The sequence below is a fragment of the Scyliorhinus torazame genome, chromosome 22 (assembly GCF_047496885.1).
Source record: "Scyliorhinus torazame isolate Kashiwa2021f chromosome 22, sScyTor2.1, whole genome shotgun sequence".
NCBI lineage: Eukaryota > Metazoa > Chordata > Chondrichthyes > Carcharhiniformes > Scyliorhinidae > Scyliorhinus > Scyliorhinus torazame.
In genome coordinates, this window is record NC_092728.1 from 96,433,773 (window position 1) to 96,458,424 (window position 24,652).

The 24,652-nt window shown below is 47.5% G+C and overlaps 1 protein-coding gene across 2 annotated transcripts in view; it reads right to left on the reverse strand.

The window, feature by feature from the left end:
* prdm12b (PR domain containing 12b) overlaps positions 1 to 10,134 on the reverse strand; it is a 170,393-nt gene extending 160,259 nt beyond the window's left edge. For both annotated transcript variants that reach the window (XM_072488669.1, XM_072488668.1), the window contains exons 1-2: positions 9,545 to 10,134; positions 2,360 to 2,550 (exon numbers count right to left, since the gene is read on the reverse strand). In XM_072488669.1, coding sequence (XP_072344770.1) covers positions 2,360 to 2,550; positions 9,545 to 9,764 — 411 coding nt within the window. In that variant the 5' untranslated portion in view covers positions 9,765 to 10,134. The remainder of the gene's footprint in view (positions 1 to 2,359; positions 2,551 to 9,544) is intronic.
* Between the last annotated feature and the right edge of the window lie 14,518 nt (positions 10,135 to 24,652).

Below are 24,652 nucleotides of genomic sequence, written 5' to 3' on the forward strand. Positions count from 1 at the left end.
GGTCGCTCCAGACAAAGTTATTCTCTGGACCTTGAAGCCCAGGAGAAGATCGCCTCAGAGTTCCTGGACTGCAGACCGGGAATGGGAGGCAGCTATTTCAGGAAAGAAGCGGGATGATCGTTAACGAGACAGATAGTCACACTGGAATTGTGATAAGTGCTGGGCGATTTGAGAGCAGGCAGAACCTTCTGTTTGTTAATGAGATGGTTTCAGTTAGAATCTATTTCTGAGACTTTTATTTTACAATCAATTGAGATTTTTTTAAATGTTTGTAGAAACCAAACTCATATCTGACCTAAACTATCAGCGGGATGTAGGACACCGTGCAAGAGGCAGAGAGAGCGGGAGAGAGAAAGAGAAGGAGAGAGAGAAGAGAAAGAGAGCGAGGGGGGGGAGAGAGAGAGAGAATAAAACAGGTTCAGGGATGTCAGGGGTGATGGAGGCAGCGTTGGGAAAACAACAGAGTGAAAGCTGAGGAGGCAACATGGAGAGAGAGACGAGACAGAAATATAAAGGGATGAGGAACAGGCGAGAGAGTTATTTCCAAAAAACGCTCTGTCTCTAACCCCAACAGGACAACCCGCCCAGATTGTGCGGCAGATTTTACCTCTGATAATCCCTCTGCCTTAAATCGTAGTCTGTCCGGCCAAACTCATTCTTTCTGGGCAGCCCAAGTGTTCTGACACGTCAGAGACCCACCAGCCTGTTTAAGGACGTCCATACCAAGCTAGACAAATAGATGTTCCACTGGCACCGCCTCTCCACCGGGAGAGCCCCGGGGCACAGAGCCAGGCGGGCAAAACCAACTTGGTGTGTTCTGGGGCCCCGCTGGCGCAGAGCACTGGCGGAGCTGGATTGGTCACTGCCTCGCACAGTTCAACGGAGCAGAAAGGAATCCAGAGCCCGCGATAGATTTACCTCGATTACATATAACAGTGAGGCTGGTGCCGTTAATCTCCCCCCCCCCCCCCCCCCCCCCACCCCGGCCGGTGAATTTATTGTTACACCCTGTAACTGATATGTGGAATCATTTCCTCTTTAACCCTAGTATGTGGAGTATTATTCTTTATAATTCAGATGTGGAGCAATAGTGTATCATTCCCCATAACCGGTGTGTGTGTGTGTGGGGATGGGGCGGAGGGGGGGGGGGGGGGGTGCTGTTGCCCCACATTACCAGGCGTATCGCTTTCTCTGCCTAATCGGGTATGTGGACCATTGCTCTGCAAAACCAGGTACACGGGTGATGTCCTATATAGCAAGATGTTCCTTATAATTAAGTGTGGACGCTGTCTCACGTAACCAGATGTTTGGGTGTTATTCCCTTATAACCAGATGTTTGGGTGTTATTCCCCTATAACCAAATGTTTGGGCGTTATTCCCCTATAACCAGATGTGTGTGTGTTATTCACTTATAACCAGATGTTTGGGTGCTATTCCCCTATAACCAGATGTGTGGGTGTTATTCCCATATAACCAGATGCCTGGGTGTTATCCCCGATAACCAGATGTATGTTGTGGGTTATCTCTAATAACCGGATGAATGGGTGAGGCGCTGGTTTAGCACAGTGCGCTAAACAGCTGACTTGTAATGCTGAACAAGGCAGCAGCGCGGGTTCAATTCCCGTACCGCCTCCCCGAACAGGAATGCGGCGACTAGGGATTTTTCACCTTAACTTCATTGAAGCCTACTTGTGACAATAAGCGATTATTATTAATCATTACCAGATGTATGGGTTATCCCCAATAACCAGGTGTATGGGTGTTATTCCGCTATAACCAGATGTTTGGGTGTTATCCCTTATAACCAAATGTATGGGTGATATCTCCTATAGCCAGATGTGTAGGGCATTGTCCCCATACCCAGATGTGAACGATGTTGTTCCTATAGCCAGATAGGTGAGATTTTGTTCCCATAACAAAGCGTTCGAGATGTTGTCCCCTACAACAAAGTGTTTGAGGTGTTAGCCCTATAACTATCAGATGTGTGAGATGTTGGCCCCTATAACCAGATGTGTGGAACGGTGTCCCCTATAACCAGATGTGTGGAATGGTGTCCCCTATAACCAGATGCGTGAGATTTTGTCCCCGATAACCAGATGTCCGAGGTGTTATTCCCATAATCAAATGTGTGAGCTGCTGTTCCCTATAACCAGATGTGTGGAATGGTGTCTCCTATAACCAGATGTGTGGAATGGTGTCCCCTATAACCAGATGTGAGGGATGCTATCCCGTATAACCAGACGTGTGGGATGCTGTCCCCTATAACCAGACGTGTGGGAGGGATGCTGTCCCCTGTAACCAGATGTGTGGGATGCTGTCCCCTGTAACCAGATGTGTGAGTCAGTGTCGGCCCCCTTACCTCCCACATCAGGTTGTTGTTCTTGAACAAGTCCACATGTTCCGGGGAGATGACTCTGCCGGTGAATGGACCCATTTCGGTTCCGGGTTTAATCCAAGTCTTGGAGAAGATTCCCAGTCCCTCCCCGGGAATGGAGCTCTGGGCTATAATCACCTCGGAGGGCAGTACCAGGCTCGACAACTTCTGAACTTCTGAATCGGAGGGAAGAGGAGGTGGGTGAAAGTTTAGCACCAAATGACTGCAGGGCAATTACACAATTACAACCGGGAGAGCGAGGCTTTTAAATAATTAAAGTCTGCCGATCACATTCCTCTGATTTAAAGGGAAGGTTGAGGAAAAGGCAAACATGAGAATAATATAAGGTGAAAGTCCAAGAGGAATGGACCTTACAATGGATGAAATTGCAGTTACGGTGCACATGAGGTACTAATTTAAACTTTAATAGCTAAAAGAGATTGTATAAATTCTAATAAACAGGTCTGGGCCGTAATTCAACATTTGCGGGTTGAATTACATCTTTACAGAGTAAATCTCATATGGCACTTTGGATCAATCCGGATTCGGGTCCTGAGCACAACTGGGATTGAGACAGAGTGGGAGCGGGGGTGACTCGACACCGATTGAAAGGGGCTCCCTCGGTCCTATGTTCAGCAGAGTTGATTTAAGACATGTTCCTTGGGCAAGGACGGAAATTTTCCCTCTGCCTCCCTCATCTCTACAAAGACTTGGCTGGTTAAACCGGGGTTCTATCGGGGTTATAGGGGGTTATTTGGGGGTTATTATCAGGGTTATATCAGAATTATATCAGGGTTATGATCAGGGTTATGATCAGGGTTATATCAGGGTTATATCGGGGTTATATCGGGGTTATATCGGGGTTATATCGGGGTTATATCAGGTTATATCAGGGTTATATCACGGTTATATCACAGTTATATCAGGGTTATAATCGTGGTTATATCAGGGTTATATCGGGGTTATATCGGGGTTATATCAGGGTTATATCGGGTTTATATCAGGATTATATCAGGGTTATATCAGGGATATAAATGGGGTTATATCAGGGTTATATCAGGGTTATATCAGGTTATATTAGGGTTATATTAGGGTTATATCAGGGTTATATCAATTTATATCGGGGTTATATCAGTGTTATATCAGGGATATAATCGGGGTTATATCAGGGTTATATCAGGGATATAATCGGGGTTATCATCGGGGTTATATCAGGGTTATATCAGGGATATAATCGGGGTTATAATCAGGGTTATAATCGGGGTTATATCAGGGTTATATCGGGGTTATATCAGGGTTATAGCAGGGATATAATCAGGGTTATATCGGGATTATATATAATCAGGATTATAATCAGGGTTATATCAGGGTTATATCGGGGTTATATCGGGGTTATATCATGGTTATATCGGGGTTATATCGGTATTATATCGGGGTTATATCGGGGTTACATCAGGGATATAATGGGGTTATATCAGGTTATATTAGGGTTATATCAGGGTTATATCAGGGTTATATCAGGGATATAATCGGGGTTATATCAGGGTTATATCGGGGTTATATCAGGGTTATATCAGGTTATATCGGGGTTAGATCAGGGTTATATCAGGGATATAATCGGGATTATATCAGGGTTATATCGGGGTTATATCAGGGTTAAATCAGGGTTATATAGGGATATAATCGGTGTTGTATCAGGGTTGTATCAGGGTTATATCAGGGTTATATCGAGGTTATATCAGGATTATATCAGGGTTATAATCGGGGTTATATCAGGGTTATATCGGGATTATATCGGGGTTATATCAGGGATATAATCAGGGATATAATCAGGTTTATATCGGGGTTATATCAGGATTATATCAGGGTTATATCAGGGATATAACCAGGATTATAATCAGGGTTATATCGGGGTTATATCAGGGTTATATCAGGGTTATGATCAGGGTTATGATCAGGGTTATATCAGGGTTATATCGGGGTTATATCGGGGTTATATCAGGGTTATATCAGGGTTATATCAGGATTATAATCACGGTTATATCAGGGTTATATCAGGGGTATATCAGGGGTATAACCAGGGTTATATCGGGGTTATGATCAGGGTTATATCGGGGTTATATCGGGGTTATAATCAGGATTATAATCACGGTTATAATCAGAGTTATGTCAGGATTATATTAGGATTATAACCAGGATTATATCAGGATAATATAAGGGTTATAATCAGCGTTCTAATCAGGGTTAGATTCAGGATTATATCAAGATTATATAAGGATTATATCAGGATTATAACCTCCAGTTTGCCCCTTGTCTCAAAGGACGAAAGATCTTTCTGCGCCCTCCCCACCCCCACCCACATTCTCTGCACCCCCCACCACACCCACCCACACTCTCTGCACCCCCACCCACCCCACCCACACTCTCTGCACCCCCCCACCACTCCCCCCACCCACACTCTCTGCACTCCCCACCACTCCCCCCACCCACACTCTCTGCACCCGCCCACCCACACTCTCTGCACCCCCCATCACCACCCCCACCCACACTCTCTGCACCCCCCCACACTCTCTGCACCCCACCACCTACACTCTCTGCACCCCGACCACCACCCCCACCCACACTCTCTGCACGCCCCCACCCACACTCTCTGCACCCCCCCCCACCCACACTCTCTGCACCCCCCCCCCACCGCCACCCACACTCTCTGCAGCCCCCTCCCCCCCACCCACACCCAGACTCTCTGCACCCCCCCCCAGCCACACTCTCTGCACCCCCCCCCCCCCAGGCTGATGGCTGGGGAGTGCAGATAACAAATGCAACGTGTTAATTATATCAGGATTATATAGGATTACATCGGGGTTATTATCAGGGTTATTATCGGGGTTATTATCAGGGTTATTATCAGGGTTATTATCGGGGTATATTAGGATTATATCGGAGTTATTATCAGGGTTATTATCGGGGTTATTATCGGGGTATATTAGGATTATATCGGGGTTATCAGGGTTATTATCGGGGTTTTTATCAGGGTTATTCTCGAGGTATATTAGGATTATAACCAGGATTATATCAGGATTATATAAGGGTTATAATCAGCGTTCTAATCAGGGTTAGATTCAGGATTATATCAAGATTATATGAGGATTATATCAGGATTATAACCTCCAGTTTGCCCCTTGTCTCAAAGGACGAAAGATCTTTCTGCACCCTCCCCACCCCCACCCACATTCTCTGCACCCCCCACCACCCCCACCCACACTCTCTGCACCCCCACCCACCCCAGCCACACTCTCTGCAGCCCCCCCACCACTCCCCCGACCCCACTCTCTGCACCCCCACCACTCCCCCCACCCACACTCTCTGCACCCCCCCACCCACACTCTCTGCACCCCCCATCACCACCCCCACCCACACTCTCTGCACCCCCCCTACACTCTCTGCACCCCACCACCTACACTCTCTGCACCCCGACCACCACCCCCACCCACACTCTCTGCACGCCCCCACCCACACTCTCTGCACCCCCCCCCCCCAGCCACACTCTCTGCACACCTCCCCCCCCCCAGGCTGATGGCTGGGGAGTGCAGATAACAAATGCAACGTGTTAATTATATCAGGATTATATAGGATTACATCGGGGTTATTATCAGGGTTATTATCGGGGTTATTATCAGGGTTATTATCAGGGTTATTATCGGGGTATATTAGGATTATATCGGAGTTATTATCAGGGTTATTATCGGGGTTATTATCGGGGTATATTAGGATTATATCGGGGTTATCAGGGTTATTATCGGGGTTTTTATCAGGGTTATTATCGAGGTATATTAGGATTATAACCAGGATTATATCAGGATTATATAAGGGTTATAATCAGCGTTCTAATCAGGGTTAGATTCAGGGTTATATCAAGATTATATGAGGATTATATCAGGATTATAACCTCCAGTTTGCCCCTTGTCTCAAAGGACGAAAGATCTTTCTGCACCCTCCCCACCCCCACCCACATTCTCTGCACCCCCCACCACCCCCACCCACACTCTCTGCACCCCCACCCACCCCACCCACACTCTCTGCAGCCCCCCCACCACTCCCCCCACCCCACTCTCTGCACCCCCCCACCACTCCCCCCACCCACACTCTCTGCACCCCCCCACCCACACTCGCTGCACCCCCCATCACCACCCCCACCCACACTCTCTGCACCCCCCCCCACACTCTCTGCACCCCACCACCTACACTCTCTGCACCCCGACCACCACCCCACCCACACTCTCTGCACCCCCCACCCACACTCTCTGGACCCCCACCACCCCACCCACACTCTCTGCACACCCCCCCACCCCCACCCCCACTCTCTGCACCCCCCACCACTCCCCCCACCCACGCTCTCTGCACCCCCCACCACCACCACCACCCACACTTTCTGCACCCCCCACCACCCGCACGCACACTCTCTGCAGGCCCCCACCCACACACTCTGCACCCTCCCACCACCCCCCACCCACACTCTCTGCACCCCCCATCCACCCCCACCAACACTCTCTGCAGCCCCCTCCCCCCCACCCACATCCTGACTCTCTGCACCCCCCACCCACCCCCAGCCACACTCTCTGCACACACACCCCCAGGCTGATGGCTGGGGAGTGCAGATAACAAATGCAACGTGTTAATTATATCAGGATTATATAGGATTACATCGGGGTTATTATCAGGGTTATTATCGGGGTTATTATCAGGGTTATTATCAGGGTTATTATCGGGGTATATTAGGATTATATCGGAGTTATTTTCAGGGTTATTATCGGGGTTATTATCGGGGTATATTAGGATTATATCGGGGTTATCAGGGTTATTATCGGGGTTTTTATCAGGGTTATTATCGAAGTATATTAGGATTATAACCAGGATTATATCAGGATTATATAAGGGTTATAATCAGCGTTCTAATCAGGGTTAGATTCAGGATTATATCAAGATTATATGAGGATTATATCAGGATTATAACCTCCAGTTTGCCCCTTGTCTCAAAGGACGAAAGATCTTTCTGCACCCTCCCCACCCCCACCCACATTCTCTGCACCCCCCACCACCCCCACCCACACTCTCTGCACCCCCACCCACCCCACCCACACTCTCTGCAGCCCCCCCCACCACTCCCCCCACCCCACTCTCTGCACCCCCCCCACCACTCCCCCCACCCACACTCTCTGCACCCCCCCACCCACACTCTCTGCACCCCCCATCACCACCCCACCCACACTCTCTGCACCCCCCCACCCACACTCTCTGGACCCCCACCACCCCACCCACACTCTCTGCACCCCCCCCCCCACCCCCACCCCCACTCTCTGCACCCCCCACCACTCCCCCCACCCACGCTCTCTGCACCCCCCCCAACACCACCACCCACACTTTCTGCACCCCCCACCACCCGCACGCACACTCTCTGCAGCCCCCCACCCACACACTCTGCACCCTCCCACCACCCCCCACCCACACTCTCTGCACACCCCCCCCCCCCCAGGCTGATGGCTGGGGAGTGCAGATAACAAATGCAACGTGTTAATTATATCAGGATTATATAGGATTACATCGGGGTTATTATCAGGGTTATTATCGGGGTTATTATCAGGGTTATTATCAGGGTTATTATCGGGGTATATTAGGATTATATCGGAGTTATTATCAGGGTTATTATCGGGGTTATTAACGGGGTTATTATCAGGGTTATTATCGAGGTATATTAGGATTATATCGGGGTTATTATCAGGGTTATTATCAGGGTTAGTATCAGGGTTATTATCGGGGTATATTAGGATTATATCGGGTTTTTATCAGCGTTATTATCGGGGTATTTCAGGATTATATCGGGGTTTTTATCAGGATTAATATCGGGGTTATTATCGGGGTATATTAGGATTATATCGGGGTTTTTAATCAGGGTTATTATCAGGGTTATTATCGGGGTATTTTAGGATTATATCGGGGTTTTTATCAGGATTATTATCGGGTTATTATCAGGGTTATTATCGGGGTTATTATCAGGGTTATTATCGGGGTATATTAGGATTATATCGGGGTTATTATCGGGGTCATATCAGGATTCATTCCGTTTAGAAATAAGAGTTGACAGATGAATTTTAAGGCGGCTCCGGTCCTTTAAAACCCCGCAATTAAATTCTTAGCAACATTTGCGAAGATTCAGGGACAGGGGTCTAAATGCAGAACATTACCCGAGACACAGAGTGGGGGGGGGGGGGGGGGGAGGGGGGAGGAGAGAAACCCCGCAGACTGTTGGTTAAGATGCCCATTGAGAATGAGGCAGTTCACCCGCTCTCAGCCCGTCTCCATCCCGGGTTTAAATCCAGAGGGGGTTTAAAACCCTTTTCAACTGGCGATGTCTGAGTCCCCAGACAGGAGAGATGGTGGGAACTTCACTGGGAAGCGAATCAACCCAAATAATAATTAAATCAAGAGGGAAACCCCTCCCAGCGAGGTATTTATTAAACAAGGAGACCCTTTGCAGGGCAATGGTTAACCTAGCAGGGGTGTGGGAACCAATTGGGTAGCTTCTTCGAAAGGGCCAGTTCAGGGGCGATGGACCGAACGGCCACTGCGTTGTCCGATTCTGTAACATTTCCTTTGACAAACAAACAAATCCCGATAGCCCAGAACATTCGTGGCGACATTTCAGGCATCAAATACTGAAGCCACCATCCAATGTTTCGATCGAAATCTTGTAGAGATTTAAACCTTGTTTCAAATCCTGTCCAAAATAGAATTCCCCTGATTGAAACACAGGGAACCCCCACCCCCATCTGAAAAATACCTTTGCAAACCAAATGGTTAGAAATCCCGAGGTCCTCACAGGAAACATGGAACGATTATATTTTGCAAACGCCCAATGATCAGGAGAAATAGTCTCAATCTCCCGAAGGAGTTTGAAATGTGACCACAATTGCTGTTAAGGCGGGGTCCCGCGCCAAGCCCCCCAGCTTTACTCGTTTGATGGGATTCTGAAATTGTATCTTGTCCATTATCAGTGAGAGTTTGGCGGGCGCTTTCCCCCAGTTTATCACCCCCCCCCCCCCCCCTCCCCCTCCTGTCTCGGAGTTGCCCCCGGGGGTAGGGGAGGATTCAGGGAGGGAGGCAGGTTTCACTCACCTCCGGTGAAGGACTGAGCCAGGGCTTCGGCGGTGAAGGCGGTTTTCTGGCCGCCGCTCTGAGTTCTGTCTTCGTAAAGTTGCTCCCCCAGCACGTTCCTCCATCTGCCGTACAGAAAGCTGTGCAGGATGTCGGATGTGATGATCTCGGCCAGCGAGAAGCCGTGAGGCTTGAAGCCGGCTTTGAGAGCCAGAGCTTCGGAGGGGAGCACTGACACCATGTTGTGGTAGAGGAGAGAGAGAGGGAGGGAGAGGGGGGAGGGAGAGAGACTCTGTCCCCAGTCTCAGTGGGTGCAGGCAGGGAGGGAGTGAGGGAGGGTGACAGAGATGCTGTGAAGGCAGTGGGGAAGAGACTGATGTGCTGTATGTACCTCCTCCAATTCAGAAGAGGGTGAAACACTTGCCAGCCCTCTTTATAGGCGCCTGAATTACCTCCTAATTGGTTATTAATGACCTTCTGACGTCTGAGTGGAGGCTGGTTATAGGACAGAGTTTCTGGAGCGAGGGAGAGGTGCAAACATCCCAACACTGTTGTACCCTGTACACCTGTTGGGAGAAAACTCCAGCCACACAGTCGACAGGGAGAATCTACTGCTGTGCGATTGAAATCCAGCAGCTAATCCACCCAGGTAATCTCCAGTTTGCCCCTTGTCTCAAAGGACGAAAGATCTTTCTGCACCCCCCCACCCCCGCCCCCCCCCGCCCCCACCCCTGGCTGAGTGCAGATAACAAATGCAACCCACGTGTTAAACCCATCGTCAACTTATTCAAACTTCCACAGTGACAAACTCGTTTCAATGCCCCAGTAATGTATAGAGTGGCATTAAACCCTGCTTTCTAAATGGTTAACTGGTTCAGCCGCCCTGTGATTTAGGGTGAGGGGGGCTGGTTCAGATTTTCTACCCCCTCCACCCCCCCCACCCCCCTCCCTCTCGCCAGCCCTTGGGAGTCAGGTTCAAACTTGGGCATAGTGCGCCACTGAGAAAGTTGCCAGTTTAATATTCATTACCGCCCATCAGACAGGAGCCGCGCTTTCCAGGGGAGCCTCCAATATCTGTCGGATTTGCACAGCCCGCTCCTCTTGTTTTTCATCTTTTCCAAAAGCATTTTAAGTGTGAGACAGGGGCGATTAGAATGATTGGATCAGAACAGAAAAAATAGTCTGGCTCATAGTGGCCCGCCAGCACCTTTTTATTCAGTTCTCTCTCTCGTCCACATTCAGATATAATGTCAAAAAGGATGAAAATAAAGCAGGCTGATCTTTCACGCCCTTGACGGGGCTTTCTTTATAGCTCGATAAAAAAATAAAAGCGAACTTTGACATCCATCATTTAGGCTGGAGTGAGAGGCTGAATGAAGTGCCACATTGAAGGAGCGCGTTCAACATGGACATGTTTGGTTGCTTCACTGAGATGGGGAAGGGGATTAATCCCAGGGGAAAAGAAACATCTCGATATATTTAAAATGCAGAATGAGAGAGAGAGAGAGACTTGCTGAAGAAAGTTGAATGACAGGGAGAGAGGAGATTAAAGTTTAATGCAGCTGCCCTGTTTCATGGTCCTGTCCTTCAAAGTGGGTCCACGAGAATCTCAACACGCTGAGATGATTTATTAGCAGTTTAAACAACATTTATTACATTCAACAGAGAGGGGGGGGGGGGCGCACAAAGGGCGTTTTTATCATCTTGCCGTTCGACCCAGGGAACATCATTGGGATAGAGCGGCGCCCCGCTCAATCCCAGAATAAAATGCTGCAATTTAATCTCAGACCCATTTCTCCCACTCGCCCTTTACGGGAATTTTTTTTTTTAAATTCCAGATCTCAGATCCAGGGGCTGTTTTTTTGGATGGGGGTAACACTCCTCAAATTAGAGTGTATTTTTATACCTTTGCCTCTGAGTATCTATGGGACAGTCCCCCCACCCCCCGCCCCGCTCACCCCCACCCTGTCTAAAATCACACCATTGATATTGAAGCGAACGCTTCATTTTAAAATAAAGATTTCCTTGCAGAAAATCGACGGATAAGAGGCAGATTTGGATATTGAAAAATGGATTTAAAATTGAAAGCAGTATTTGAGGAGTTGGATGTTGTATTTAAGTGTGGAACAGGAATACAGGGTGTTGCACACAGCATGTTGACTGGGTAGGTGGACACTGTGCTTCTAACCCTGGACTCAAATCCTCCCCAATCTCTCTAAACTCCCTTCATTCCCCAACCCCTTCTCTCAATTGCTGAGAGTGAGAGCTCACGTTTTATTTGCTGACTTAGTGAGTTCAAATCTAATTGTAATTTGATTGTGAAAGATTCAGATCTCTGAGCAATGCGCTTTTCCAATCAAAATTCAAATGACCCTTTTAGTTTAAAAAAACGTACCGAATCCCAAGTGTTCCCGCCCAGCACAGGGATTTCTAAATATTGTTATCATTTATTTAAATCCCCCCCCCCCCACACACACACACACCTTCAATTTTTATTTCATTTGCGTTTTCGCAAAGATTTTCCTAAGTGTGTTAAAATTTCACTCCCTTCAATTTATCCCCCTCTCTCTCTCTCTGTCTCGAACTCACAAGGATTATTTGAACATTTAAAATTCAGGCCAATTCCCAACTCGCGTGAATGGCTCATTTTTTTAAAAAAAGTTTTAAAGTAAAGATCCTTAAAGGGAGGGCGGGGGGGGGGGGGAGACCCTCACATTTAAATTTTTTAAAAGTTGGAAGCGCGTAAATGTGTTGGAGTGTGGAAGGGGATTGCTTTCGACAAGCTCAAAGCGAGAGCTCTCCGCCTTTCTAATGGAAAATGGCTCCAGGATAGACTGGATAGACAATAGCCCCTCTGCAAAATGTTCCTCAATAGACTCAACTCGCTGAGTGCGTATATTTGCAGAATTTGTACACAGTTCCCTGAATGCGAGTGCGGGATGAAAGCGGATTTGGGATTAAATGGGTGGCGATGTGTCTAATTTGTCAGGATCAAATTTAATTAGCCCTGTGCGACCCGCGCCAGACAAAAGGGACCCTCAATATGTATCCAATTTGAAGCTCATTTTGCGGGGGTTTCTGTGCCACAGGCTGCAGTAAAAGGCAAAGGGAGGGGGCGGGGGGAGGGAGCTGGGAAGACAATGAGGAGTTTTTGGAAAGCAGGTGACTGAGATGCGTAAAGAGTGCCCCTTTGGCACAGACTGGGAGGCGAGAGAGCCGGACCCAGGAGCTTTCCTAGCTCAGGTTTTATTTCGCCTCTTGTTAAAAAGACAGATGAAGCCCAACACGTGAAAATACTTTTTCTTTTATAGAGGAGAAAAAGAATGGCAGCAGCTTGCTGACAGCCACTCACAGCAGTTGGAGGTGGAAGGGGCTGTGGGAATATCCCCAACTGCTCCTCTTGTTTTAGCTACACGCACCGTTCAATAATGAGAGGTTATTATTAAAGATCTACATTTATATATATCAAGGGGTTGATTGCATTGGGGACTGGCTGGATGTCAGTGGCCGCGGCGGTAGCATTATAATCAGGAACAGGCACAGAGAGAGAGAGAGGTGGGGAAAGACACAGGGACAGAGAAGGGCAGATAGAGGGAGGTAGAGAGATTCGCAAGCGAACAGAGGTAGCGAAGGTGAGACGGAGGAAGAGGGCGAAACACGAGGAGAGAGAGAGACGGGGGAAAAGATTCGAAGAGAAAGAAAAACAGAGAAGGGAAAACTGATTTCTGGAGAGATAAAATAGACAGGTGGAGGGGGAGGCAGACAGATAGACAGGCTACCCCGCCCCCCCCATAGATAGAAAGACAGAAACATAGATACAGAGAGGCAGAGGTAGGCAGCTACAGAGAGACAGAGACAGAGATGAATAGATAGACGGGCAGACATACAGATAAGACACAAATATAGATAGACTGACGGAGATAGACACAGATAGATAGATAGACATATAGATAGACACAGATAGACAGATAGATATATAGATAGACGGAGATAGACAGATAGATATATAGATAGACGGAGATAGATATATAGATAGACGGAGATGGACAGATAGATATATAGATAGACGGAGATAGACACAGATAGAAAGAAAGACAGATACAGACAGAGATAGATAGATATTGACAGATAGATAGACGGACAGGCATAAATAGATAAAAGAAATATATAGACAGCCAGATGGAGATAGACACAGATAGAAAGATAGATAAACACCAGCGAGAGATATATAGATAGATAAACAGCTAGAGACAGAGATAGATAGATAGATACATACATAGATAGATAGATATAAATGGACAGATAGACAGACAGTTAGATATATATTTGATTACAGAACATATATCTAAGTAAGGGGCCATACTAGCCGCCTTTAAGTTTGTAAAACCCTCAGCAGCTTTCTAATGGAGCCCAGCACCAAAGCCTATTTCTCACCGTGTGTGTGGGCAATGCAGCCGTTTCTACTGAGCCCGTGTTCACCTGCTCCCAGGGTAATGCAGCCTTCAAGAGAAACTTGTGGACTCGTTTATACTGAGTGAAAGTGCAGGATGGCCCAGTGAATTTTCACAGAAATATAAACCGCACCCTCGTGGGGAGGGGGGGGGGGGGGTTAGGGGGGGTTGCTTTACCAAGCGGGGCTCCGGAAAGCTGCCCCATCAACATCCAGACAGAAACAGCCCACAAACAGCCCTGTCATCTAGCCAGTGGGGTTAACCGATAGCCAGTGGGATTAACCGATAGCCAGTGGGGTTAACCGATAGCCAGTGGGGTTAACCGATAGCCAGTGGGGTAACTGATACTCGATGCTTTTCCAGAGACTGGGATGAGGGCTCGCTGGTGAGAATTGGCCGGAATCGGGCGATTAGAGTTTGGATGTGTGTGTGTGTGAGAGGGGAGGGGGTAGGGGGGGGGGGGTCTCGCCAGGTGTAACCACCCCCGAAAACAACCCCTCCCGCCCTCTGCACTCAGATCCCAGAGGAGAGTTTGGAAATGTTCCTATTCAAAATCCAGAGCAGCCTATCGCCCGGGGACCAGTTTTTCCAGCTCTTCAAACATCGCAGGTGAACCTCACTGACCAGAAAAGGTAGTTAGACAAGAAAAGAGACCAGAATTCAGGTTGTATTCATTGTCATTTATACTGCCGCAGATTGGATATTTTCCACCCGAAGGTTTTTTCTAATAGCTGAAATGTATTCGCTTCAGTTTGATTGTAGTTGCGTGTTTGCTAAATGACTTTAACAATCCTCTATGATTTAGAGGAAGGGATCTTACAGTGTTGTCCACAGCCTGTCTAATGTGTCCCTGTTAATTGATGGCGTTTAACTTGTCCAAGTGGATACAGAGTGGCCTTTGGCCCTGGGAGGGGCTGTTTTCCCCACGTCCCCATTTCCAACTTGAGCCGGGGGAGGGGGATCTCCGGTAATGTGTTGGAGATGGGGCAGTGCGGAAGGCTGAACACCTCACACACGCACTTACTGGGCTGGAGATGGTGGGAGGGGGTTGGAGATGGGGGGGGGGGGGGGTTGGAGATGAGGGTGTGGCTGGGTTGGAGATGGGGGGTGGCTGGGTTGGGGGTCGGGGGTGGCTGGGTTGGAGATGGAGGGTGGCTGGGTTAGAGATGGGGGGGCTGGGTTGGAGATGGGGGTAATGGGTTGGAGATGGGGGTTGGCTGGGTTGGAGATAGGGGGTGGCTGGGTTGGAGATGGGGGTTGGTTGGGTTGAAGATGGGGTGGCTGGGTTGAAGATGGGGGTCTGGATTGGAGATGGGGGGGGTTAGCTGAGTTGGAGTTCGGGGCGTGGCTGGGTTGGGGATGGCGGCTGGATTGGAGATGGGGGGTTTGGCTGGGTTGGAGTTTGGGGATTGGTTGGGTTGAAGATGGGGGGGCTGGGTTGGAGATGGGGGTTGGCTGGGTTGGAGATGGGGGCTAGGTTGGAGATGGGCGGAATGGGTTGGAGATGGGGGTTGGTTGGGTTAGAGATGGGGGGCTGGGTTGGAGATGGGGGGAATGGGTTGGAGATGGGGGGCTGGGTTGGAGATGGGGGAATGGGTCGGAGATGGGGGGGCTGGGTTGGAGTTGGGGGTTGGTTGTGTTGGAGATGGGGGGCTGGGTTGGAGATGGGGTTGGTTGGGTTGGAGGTGGGGGGCTGGGTTGGAGATGGGGGGAATGGGTTGGAGATGGGGGGGCTGGGTTGGAGATGGGGGTTGGTTGGGTTAGAGATGGGGGGCTGGGTTGGAGATGGGGGAATGGTTTGGAGATGGGGTTGGTTGGGTTGGAGATGGGGGGCTGGGTTGGAGATGGGGGCTGGCTTGGTTGGAGTTTGGGGGTTGGCTGGGTTGGTGATGGGGGGGCTGGGTTGGTGATGTGGGGGCAGGGTTGGAGATGGGGGGCTGGGTTGGTGATAGGGGGTTTGGCTCTGTTGGAGATGGGGGGCTGGTTTGGAGATGGAGGGGTGGCTCGGTTAAAGATGGGGGGATTTGGCTGGGTTGGTGATGGGGGGTTGGGTTGGAAATGGGGGGGTGGCTGGGTTGGAGATGGGGGGTGGCTGGTTTGGTGATGGGGTGTTTGGCTGGGTTGGAGATGGGGGGCTGGGTTGGTGATGGGGGGTTTGGCTGGGTTGGTGATGGGGGGGCGTGACTGGGTTGGAGTTTGGGGTTGGCTGGGTTGGAGACGGGGCGTGGCTGTGTTGGTGATGGGGATTTGGCTGGGTTGGAGAAGGGGGCGTGACTGGGTTGGAGTTTGGGGTTGGCTGGGTTGGAGACGGGGCGTGGCTGTGTTGGTGATGGGGATTTGGCTGGGTTGGAGAAGGGGGCGTGACTGGGTTGGAGTTTGTGGGTTGGAGATTGGGGGTTGGGTTGGAGATGGGGGGTTGGCTGGGTTGGAGATGGGGGCGTGACTGGGTTGCAGCTTGAGGGTTGGAGATTGGGGTTGGGTTGGAGATGGGGGGTGGAGATTGGGGGTTGGGTTGGAGATAGGGGATTTGGCTGGGTTTAAGGTGGGGGGGGTTCATAGATGATAGAATTTACAGTTAAGAAGGAGGACATTAGGCCTATCAAGTCTGTATCGGCCCTTGGAAAGAGCACCCCACTCAAGCCCACACTTCCAAACTATTCCTGTAACCCAGTAACTCCAGCTAACCTTTTTGGACACTAAGGGGCAATTTATCATGGCCAATCCACCTAACCTGCACATCTTTGAACTGTGCGAGGAAACCGGAGCACCCGGAGGAAACCCACGCACACACGGGGAGAAGGTCACCCAAGCCAGGAATCGAACCTGGGATCTTGGAGCTGTGAAGCAACTGTGCTAACCATTGTGCCGGGTTGGCGATGCGGGGATTTGACTGGGTTGGTTGGCGATGGGGCGGGTGGATTGGAGTCTGCCTTTTGGACGTGACTTTAATCGCGGACGGCACCTGGTTGAGGAGAGTTGAAGGAGTCAGGCTCTCCGGAGATGCTGCCTCGCATTCTTCCGCTGATTTAACTGGCCTCTCGCCTCAGTGCCGGACGCATCATTCTGACACAGGAGACAAACATCACTTGGTGGCGGTTGAAATGTGCGTGAGGCTCCTGGGCATGTATCTGCGAAGGGACTGCATTGATGGAGCTGTGTGTTCAGCACAGGGCTTAGACAATGGGAACACTATCTCCGCGGGGGAAGGGGTCACAATGCGCAAAGCTCTGGGATTTTTAGACAGAGGGAGATGAAGTGTCCAGTTCGCTGTCCGCCCCCACATTGCTCCCATCGCACTGTGCTCCCTGAGCCCGCATTGCAACCCAATCAATTTCCTTTGTCACCCCTCCCCCTCCCTCTCAGTTTCCCAAATGTCAAAATATGGGTTCAGAAAGCAAAACAATCAACAATGAAGTATTTCACAACAACTTTATTACATTTATCCAGCCTTTACATGGTCTTTATACTCCCCCTCCCCTCCCTCTCAGACCCTGAGTCATTGACACCTTTCCCCGGGACAATCCAGGAAAAGTAGCAGATTCTGGAATGAGTGCAGTGACTGGGCATTCTGTCAAACCCGGCTGAGTGAACGCCTCCTCCTCGGCTCGGAGCTGGACCCACATCCACGGCCTGTGATCACTTTCCCGAATTATTTGACAAAGAAAAAGTTTTAAAAAATGAATTTCAAATATTTGACACAGAAAAGTAAATATTGAGTCTTCATGGCGGGAAGTTGTAGGAGAGAGGGGCACAAAAAAATACAACTTCTCCAAACCGGATGAACTAACGATTTTATTCGTTTTTATTCCAGTTTATTAAGTTCAGAACAACCCCGTCACTTTAGGAGAAAAAAAAAATCAGGCGAGATCTGGCATAATAATTTATCTGGCTTTGTGCGGGGGTGGAAAATGGTTTGAATATAAACCAGAGGAAAGCAATGAACGACATCACTTCAGAAGGCAAATCAAACTTAGGGGAGAGGCAATCAGCAAGCCCACTCTACATTTACAATGCCGAGGAATTCCCTGCCGGGGAAAGAGTTATTTGGACACACACAGGAGGTGAAACATTAATTATTGTTATTGGTTTGGACGTTGTTTCCGGTCATTTCATTAGTTTCGTATTAAAAAATTGTGACTTTTGGGTAGGGAATTATACAAGGCAAGCTTGGGGAGGTGAAAATACTGTAGTGTGGGAGGGATTCTGTGAATGGACAGCGATAATGGCCATTGAGAGATACTCGAACTCCTCCCAATGTTCCAAAAAGTAAAACAGAATTTTTCTGGTTGAAATTAAAATGATCTTCTTGCAAGCATTCATATCTTTATTTCTTGACGAAATGATCCAGTTAAATTTTTATAGTTAGTTTAATATCGTGGCACCTATTTAGCTTCAAAATACACAGTATTGTTTAGGAAGCAATACTTAATTCAGTCTCCCTTGAATTACGAATAAGTGTTGCCACACCTGGGTCCCCACCTCCAGTGCTGCCAAATCCAATCCTTGTACAATCAAACCCCCAAAGCTGACCCATTGCTACAACAACCCGGCTAGACTCAGTGTCACTGGCAGGTATCTCCTACCATGTGTCCAGAACCTTGCTATGTATTTGAACACGGCCGGAGGTTAAGCCTATAGATAAATCAATATCTGATATAATCGAAGTTACTCATTTATAGTTTTCATCAAATAATGTAGGGTCGCAGAAATCAATCACAAAATAGTCACGAACAGAATACACAATTTGGCCGAATCCGTCTCTGTGAATTAATGGTTCCAACAATTGATTTTGTATGAAATACCCCTTCTTATAAAACACTCTACCTAACTCAATGACAACAACTTGCATTTATATAGTGCCTACAATGTAATAAAATGTCCCCAGGTGCTTTAGAGGACTGTTTTGGAACAACATTTGACAGCTGTCTACAAAGAGACATTTATCAAGAGTGTTTAAAGTAGTAGATCCCCCCCACCCACACACACCCCAAAGATGTGCAGGGCAGGTGGATTGGCCACGCTAAATTGACCCTTAATTGGGGAAAAATTGATTGGGTACTCTAACTTTATATCATGATCACTAATGGTGAAGCGATTAAGATTGGGAATGCTCCAAAGGATAGAATTGGCGTTAACACTCAGCTCGAGGAGTGTTTTGGGGCTGGAGAAGATTACAGAGACAGGGAGAGGCGGGGCCGTGGAGGGATTGGGGGGGGGGGGGGGGGGGGGAAGTGTTTCAAAATGAAGGCACTGCTTAATTGGGAGTCAAAATAGTTCGGTGACACGGGGGAAGGGGTGGATTTAGTGTAAGTTAGGCAGCAGAGTTTTGAATTCACCATGAACAATCCTATGGGAGGAACCACTATTTATATAATATTGCATAGGTTATAGAAGGATTGGATTGGATTTGTTTGTCACGTGTACCGAGGTACAGTGAAAAGTATTTTTCTGCGAGCAGCTCAACAGATCATTAAGTACATGAAAAGAAAAGGAAATAAAAGAAAATACATAATACGTCAGCAAGGTACACAATGTAAATACATTGACACTGGCATCGGGTGAAGCACACAGGAGAGTAGTAATAATCAGGTCAGTCCATAAGAGGGTCCTTTAGGAGTCTGGTAACAGCGGGGAAGGAGGAAATTATTATACATGATAATGCTCTACAGATTATAATTTTGCAATATATAAGATTGTATACACATTACATTTCACAGGGGCAGCACGGTCGCGGTGGTTAGCACTGCTTCCTCAGGGTGCTGAGGTCCAGGTTCGATCCCGGCTCTGGGTCACTGTCCGTTTGGAGTTTGCACATTCTCCCCATGTCTGCGTGCATTTCAGCCCCACAACTCAAAGATGTGCAGGTTAGGTGGATGGCCACGGTAAATTGCCCCTTAATTGGAAAAAATGAATTGGGTACTCTAAATTTATTAAAAAGAACATATATTTGCCTCCAATCCACTTATTTCCATCATAGATTTCCATACCCACATCGCGAATGGCATCCCTTCCATGACTGGTGGGCACCGCAGGGGCTAGGGTGCATTATCACCCCCTCAGAATTACACTTTGATTTAATTAGTTGTTTCCTTTTGGCATCTTATTTTAGTTAGTGCCCGCCAGGGGCTGCCACTCATCCCCTTTAATTTGTTTATTTATTGATCATTTGTTCAATTTAAGAGTATAGAATGACAATCTGTTGGGTAACCTGGCCAGGTTGCACTTGCATCTTTCCTGTAATAGACCACTAGTGCTGGGCTAGTGACAGATTGCACAGCCAATGTGTCAGTTTCAATTGTAAATGTAGGCTCCAAAAGTTCTATAAAATAGAAAGGGTTAAATCTGCATGATTCTCGTTACCTGGGAATTACTTTATTGCTGATAGAATAGAACATATAGTGCAGAAGGACACCATTCGAGCCTTGAATAATTCACGAGTAATGGCCTTGTGTTTCTGATTTTCCTGTTCCAATTTAAAATCCCTGTTTATTATTTAACTGTAACTAATGCTCGAAGTTCAACACATTAGATTTAAAATCGTGAAACATATCTGTTCACTTTTGGTTCCTTGCCTCTTAAACTAATTCCATTTAAATACTATACCTGGACCTGGCTTACTGGGACCAAAAATCCAATTAGTTGGATCAAGAGCAGAAATGAGATGGTTTGACCAGCACGGTGGCAGAGTGGTTAGCATTGCTGCCTCACGGCACCGAGGTCCCAGTTTCGATCCTGGCTCTGGGTCACGGTGTGTGTGGAGTTTGCACATTCTCCCCGTGTTTGCATGGGTTTCACCCCCACAACCCAAAGATGTGCAGGGTAGGTGGATTGATCATGCTAAATTGCCCCTTAATTGAAAAAAAATGAATTGGGTACTCTAAATTTATTTTAAATCAAAGAAATTAGATGGTTTTATCGATTGATGGTCAGAATTTGGGGCAGATCCTTGGCTTTAAGACAGGATGATGTCAAATGTCATTGGGTTTGTCTTACTCCACCCACATAATAATGCCCACAGGTGTTTGTGTCCCAACCAGATGCCAAAAGAGATATTGTTGCTACAATCTCTGCTTGCCTTGCTGTTTCTGGAACTTTTGCTCACCATGGGAGCATCAGGCTTAATAAGACAGCATGTTGGAAAGACCATTTCCACTGACTACGGGGACGTGGTCCAAGACTTCAGAATGGAATTTTCAGTGGGCATTCTTACATGCCCTATTCACATGCCCTATTTGTTGAAGGGATAACGAAGAATCAACAGACCAAAGTGCTGAGTTAAAACATTTTTTAATTTTTATTTTTTAAGAGTACCGAATTCATTTTTTCCAATTTAGCGTGGCCAATCCACCTACCCTGCACATCTTTGGGTTGTGGGGGTGAAACCTACACAAACACATTGAGAATGTGCAAGCTCCACACGGACAGTGACCCAGAGCCGGGATCGAACTTGGGACCTTAGCGCCACCATGCTGCCCCCCAGCCAAAGTGCTTACTTTTCAGCATCTCATTCTAGTCCCGTCGGAGTCTTGCAGGAGCCCGTCGCCCTCCTGCAGAATGCTCATTTTAAGAGCATGGAGCCCTTCGCGTGCAGGAGAAAGTAACAGCTGAACTTTCAGGTTTTTTTTTTTTGGTCAGTGGGTCAACTGGTGATGTTTGCTAAGTTGGTCAATATACAGGATTTTTCGCACTGGGCCATTTCTAAAGGGCACATCAGTTCATCTCATTTGACATCTGACAAGGCAAAGGGCTGAGCAGCTATTGATTGTTAGAGAATTATTGGTGTCAGCCTTGGCTGAGTGGTAACACTCTCACCTCTGGAGTCAGAAGGCCATAGGTTGATGGCCACTCTAGGGACTTGAGCACATAATCCAGGCTGACACTCCCATACAGTACTCAGGAAATGTTGCACTGTTGGAGGTACTCGATTTTCAGATGAGATGTAAAATCTCTCAAGTAGGGGGGAAAAAGTCAATGGCGGGATGTCGAAACGGAGCTCGGGGAGTTACCCCCAGTATCCTGACCAATAGTCCGCCCTCAAACAATAGAACAAAGAAACATTATCTGGTCACTGCCACTAGTCCTACAGAACAGGAGTGATTGGGCAGCACTCCTGCCTCACTGCACCGAGGTCCCAGGTTCAATCCCGGCTCTGGATCACTGTCTGTGGAGTTTGCACATTCTCCCCGTGTCTGTGTGGGTTTTGCCCCCCACAATCCAAAGATGTGTAGGGTAGGTAGATTGGCCACACCAAATTGCACCTTAATTGGAAAAAATGAATTGGGTACTCTAAACGTATTTTAAAAAAAGAACAGGAGTGATTACTCTTGGCTACAAAGCTTTTTATGAAAAGCTCTATATAAATGCAAGTCTTTCTGATTGAATTGTAGATATCCCTGAAGCTGTTGGGGCAACTAACGGCACACAAGTTGCTGTATAATACATTATAATGCTTCTGTACAAATGATACAATACTGCTGTACAGTTATCATGCTGTTCACATTACATATCTCTGCTGTCTATTAACAAACAGTGCTCTGTTATAATGATGATGAGATTGCTATTTTGTGTATGACAGTATTGACTCTGTAGAGATCTTCAACAGCTTGCCTTCATTGAAATTTGTACCACTACTTTATTCTAACTGAAAGCAATTCCATTTAGAATGGGGAGACCTGCATTTATATGCATCTAACTAAACATTTCCCATCTAAACTTGTATCAGATAGTGGAAAGCATGGTGCAACCTAGTATGCCCGAGATATGCTGTTGTTTACCGCCGCAGTTAAACCCCAGAAGAGCCACAGGGAGAGGATGTTATGTAGTTATCAGTGATCAGTGATAACGGTCAGCTGCATAGCTACTTTCCCTTTATAAGCCTGCACTGGAAGAGCAGGTCCTTCTGTGGAGATAGTTAAAGGTCAGTTTGCACTTTGTAATGAAACTCTATCTTATGCACTGCAGTCAACGTACAAGTACTATAAACTGGGCCAAGTGGACCCAAGTGTGCCAGGATGGCATTTCATCTCTTCTGTTCTAAGTGAGTTTACCTATTTAGTTTGAATTGGTGCTAACAGAGTAATTTAATGCTGTGCACACTCGTGTTAACTCGGGCCAGCTGATGGAGTGGGTCCAATTGGCTTAGGTTAGGAAAAGCTGGAGCAAATATGGTCAAAACTGACCGTGGACAGGGCCAAAGTTATTCCGAGTTTACATGGTACACACACAAACACAAGCAGTCATGTAAACAAACTCTTGGAAACATTTCCCATCTATATCAACAGGAGACATGTCAGGGACAAATGTTTCAATCTTACATTAACTTAAAGCCTCAGAGTGAAAGATTTGTGCACACACCACAGTAGGCTGTTGTCTAAAAGCAGCAAGAACCACTTATGTCTTCAGGTGGCCTGATGGCAAAGACAATCTTGTATAGGGTTGTGTAGCTCACAGCAAGGGTGCATCTCTGGTCTGCAGTTCCATGCACTGGAGCAAATAGCTGGGGTGGGGAGGATTTAAATTGGCCAGGTCAATATGCCAAGTCATTCCTATTAAGGCGGGCATTTGTTCAGGGCAGGATCATGGTTAACTTGTGATGTTGGGAACATACATGATCTGAGTTGATATATGGAGAATGGTTACATGGGTGGAATACTGGTTGCTGCCTATGGAATTACACCCCAGCCAGAATGAGCTCCTTCAGGAGCAAAGAAAATAGAAGATTAATCAACAGTGGTTGATTTTTCAGTGTCCATTAAGGTCAACACTGGGTTTGAGGGGATTCAATGATTTGCAAATATGCATCCCACCCCCTCACCACCAAAACCATACCATTTAGATTATACTGCCTCCCCACTTCAAACTTATGTATATTAAATTGCACCTGCTCATTTCAGCAGTCTGTATCATTTGTATATCGTACTGTCTATGCCCAAATCCAGGTCATTTATATATGAAAAGAAAATTAACAGCCCGGATGCCAACTCCTGGAGCTGCCTATGGCAAGTTCTGCAGTCAGGAAAACATCTATTCACCATGACTAACCGACTCCCATCTCTTAACTAATGATATACTCAACTTACCACCTTCTCTTTAATATCATGTTCCTTTACTTTCCAAATAAGTCTGTTGTCAGGGACTTTATCAAATAAATTTTGAAAGTCCAGGTGTGCATCATCTAATACAAAGTATGTGCAGAGGTTTACCAGACTGATTCCTGGGATGGCAGGACTGATTTATGAGGAGTTTGAGTCGGTTATGATTGTATTCACTGGAGTTCAGAAGAATGAGGGGGGGGGGGGGGGGGGATTTCATATAAACCTATAAAATTCTAACAGGACTTGACAGGGTGGATGCAAGAGGGATGTTCCTGAAGGTGGGTCACAGTCTGAGGATACGGGTCGACCATTTAGGACAGAGATGAGGGGAAATTTCTTCAACCAAAGAGTGATCGGCCTGTGGAATTCGCTACCACAGAAAGCAGCTGAGGCCAAAACATTGCATGTTTTCAAGTGATATAGCACTCGGGGCTAAGGGGATCAAAGGATATGGGGTGGGGGGGAAAAGAGGTGGAATCAGGCGATTGAATTGGATGATCAGCCATCACCATAATGAATGGCGGAGCAGGCTCGAAGGGCCGAATGTCCTCCTCCTGCTCCTATTTTCCATGTCATTCCCAATT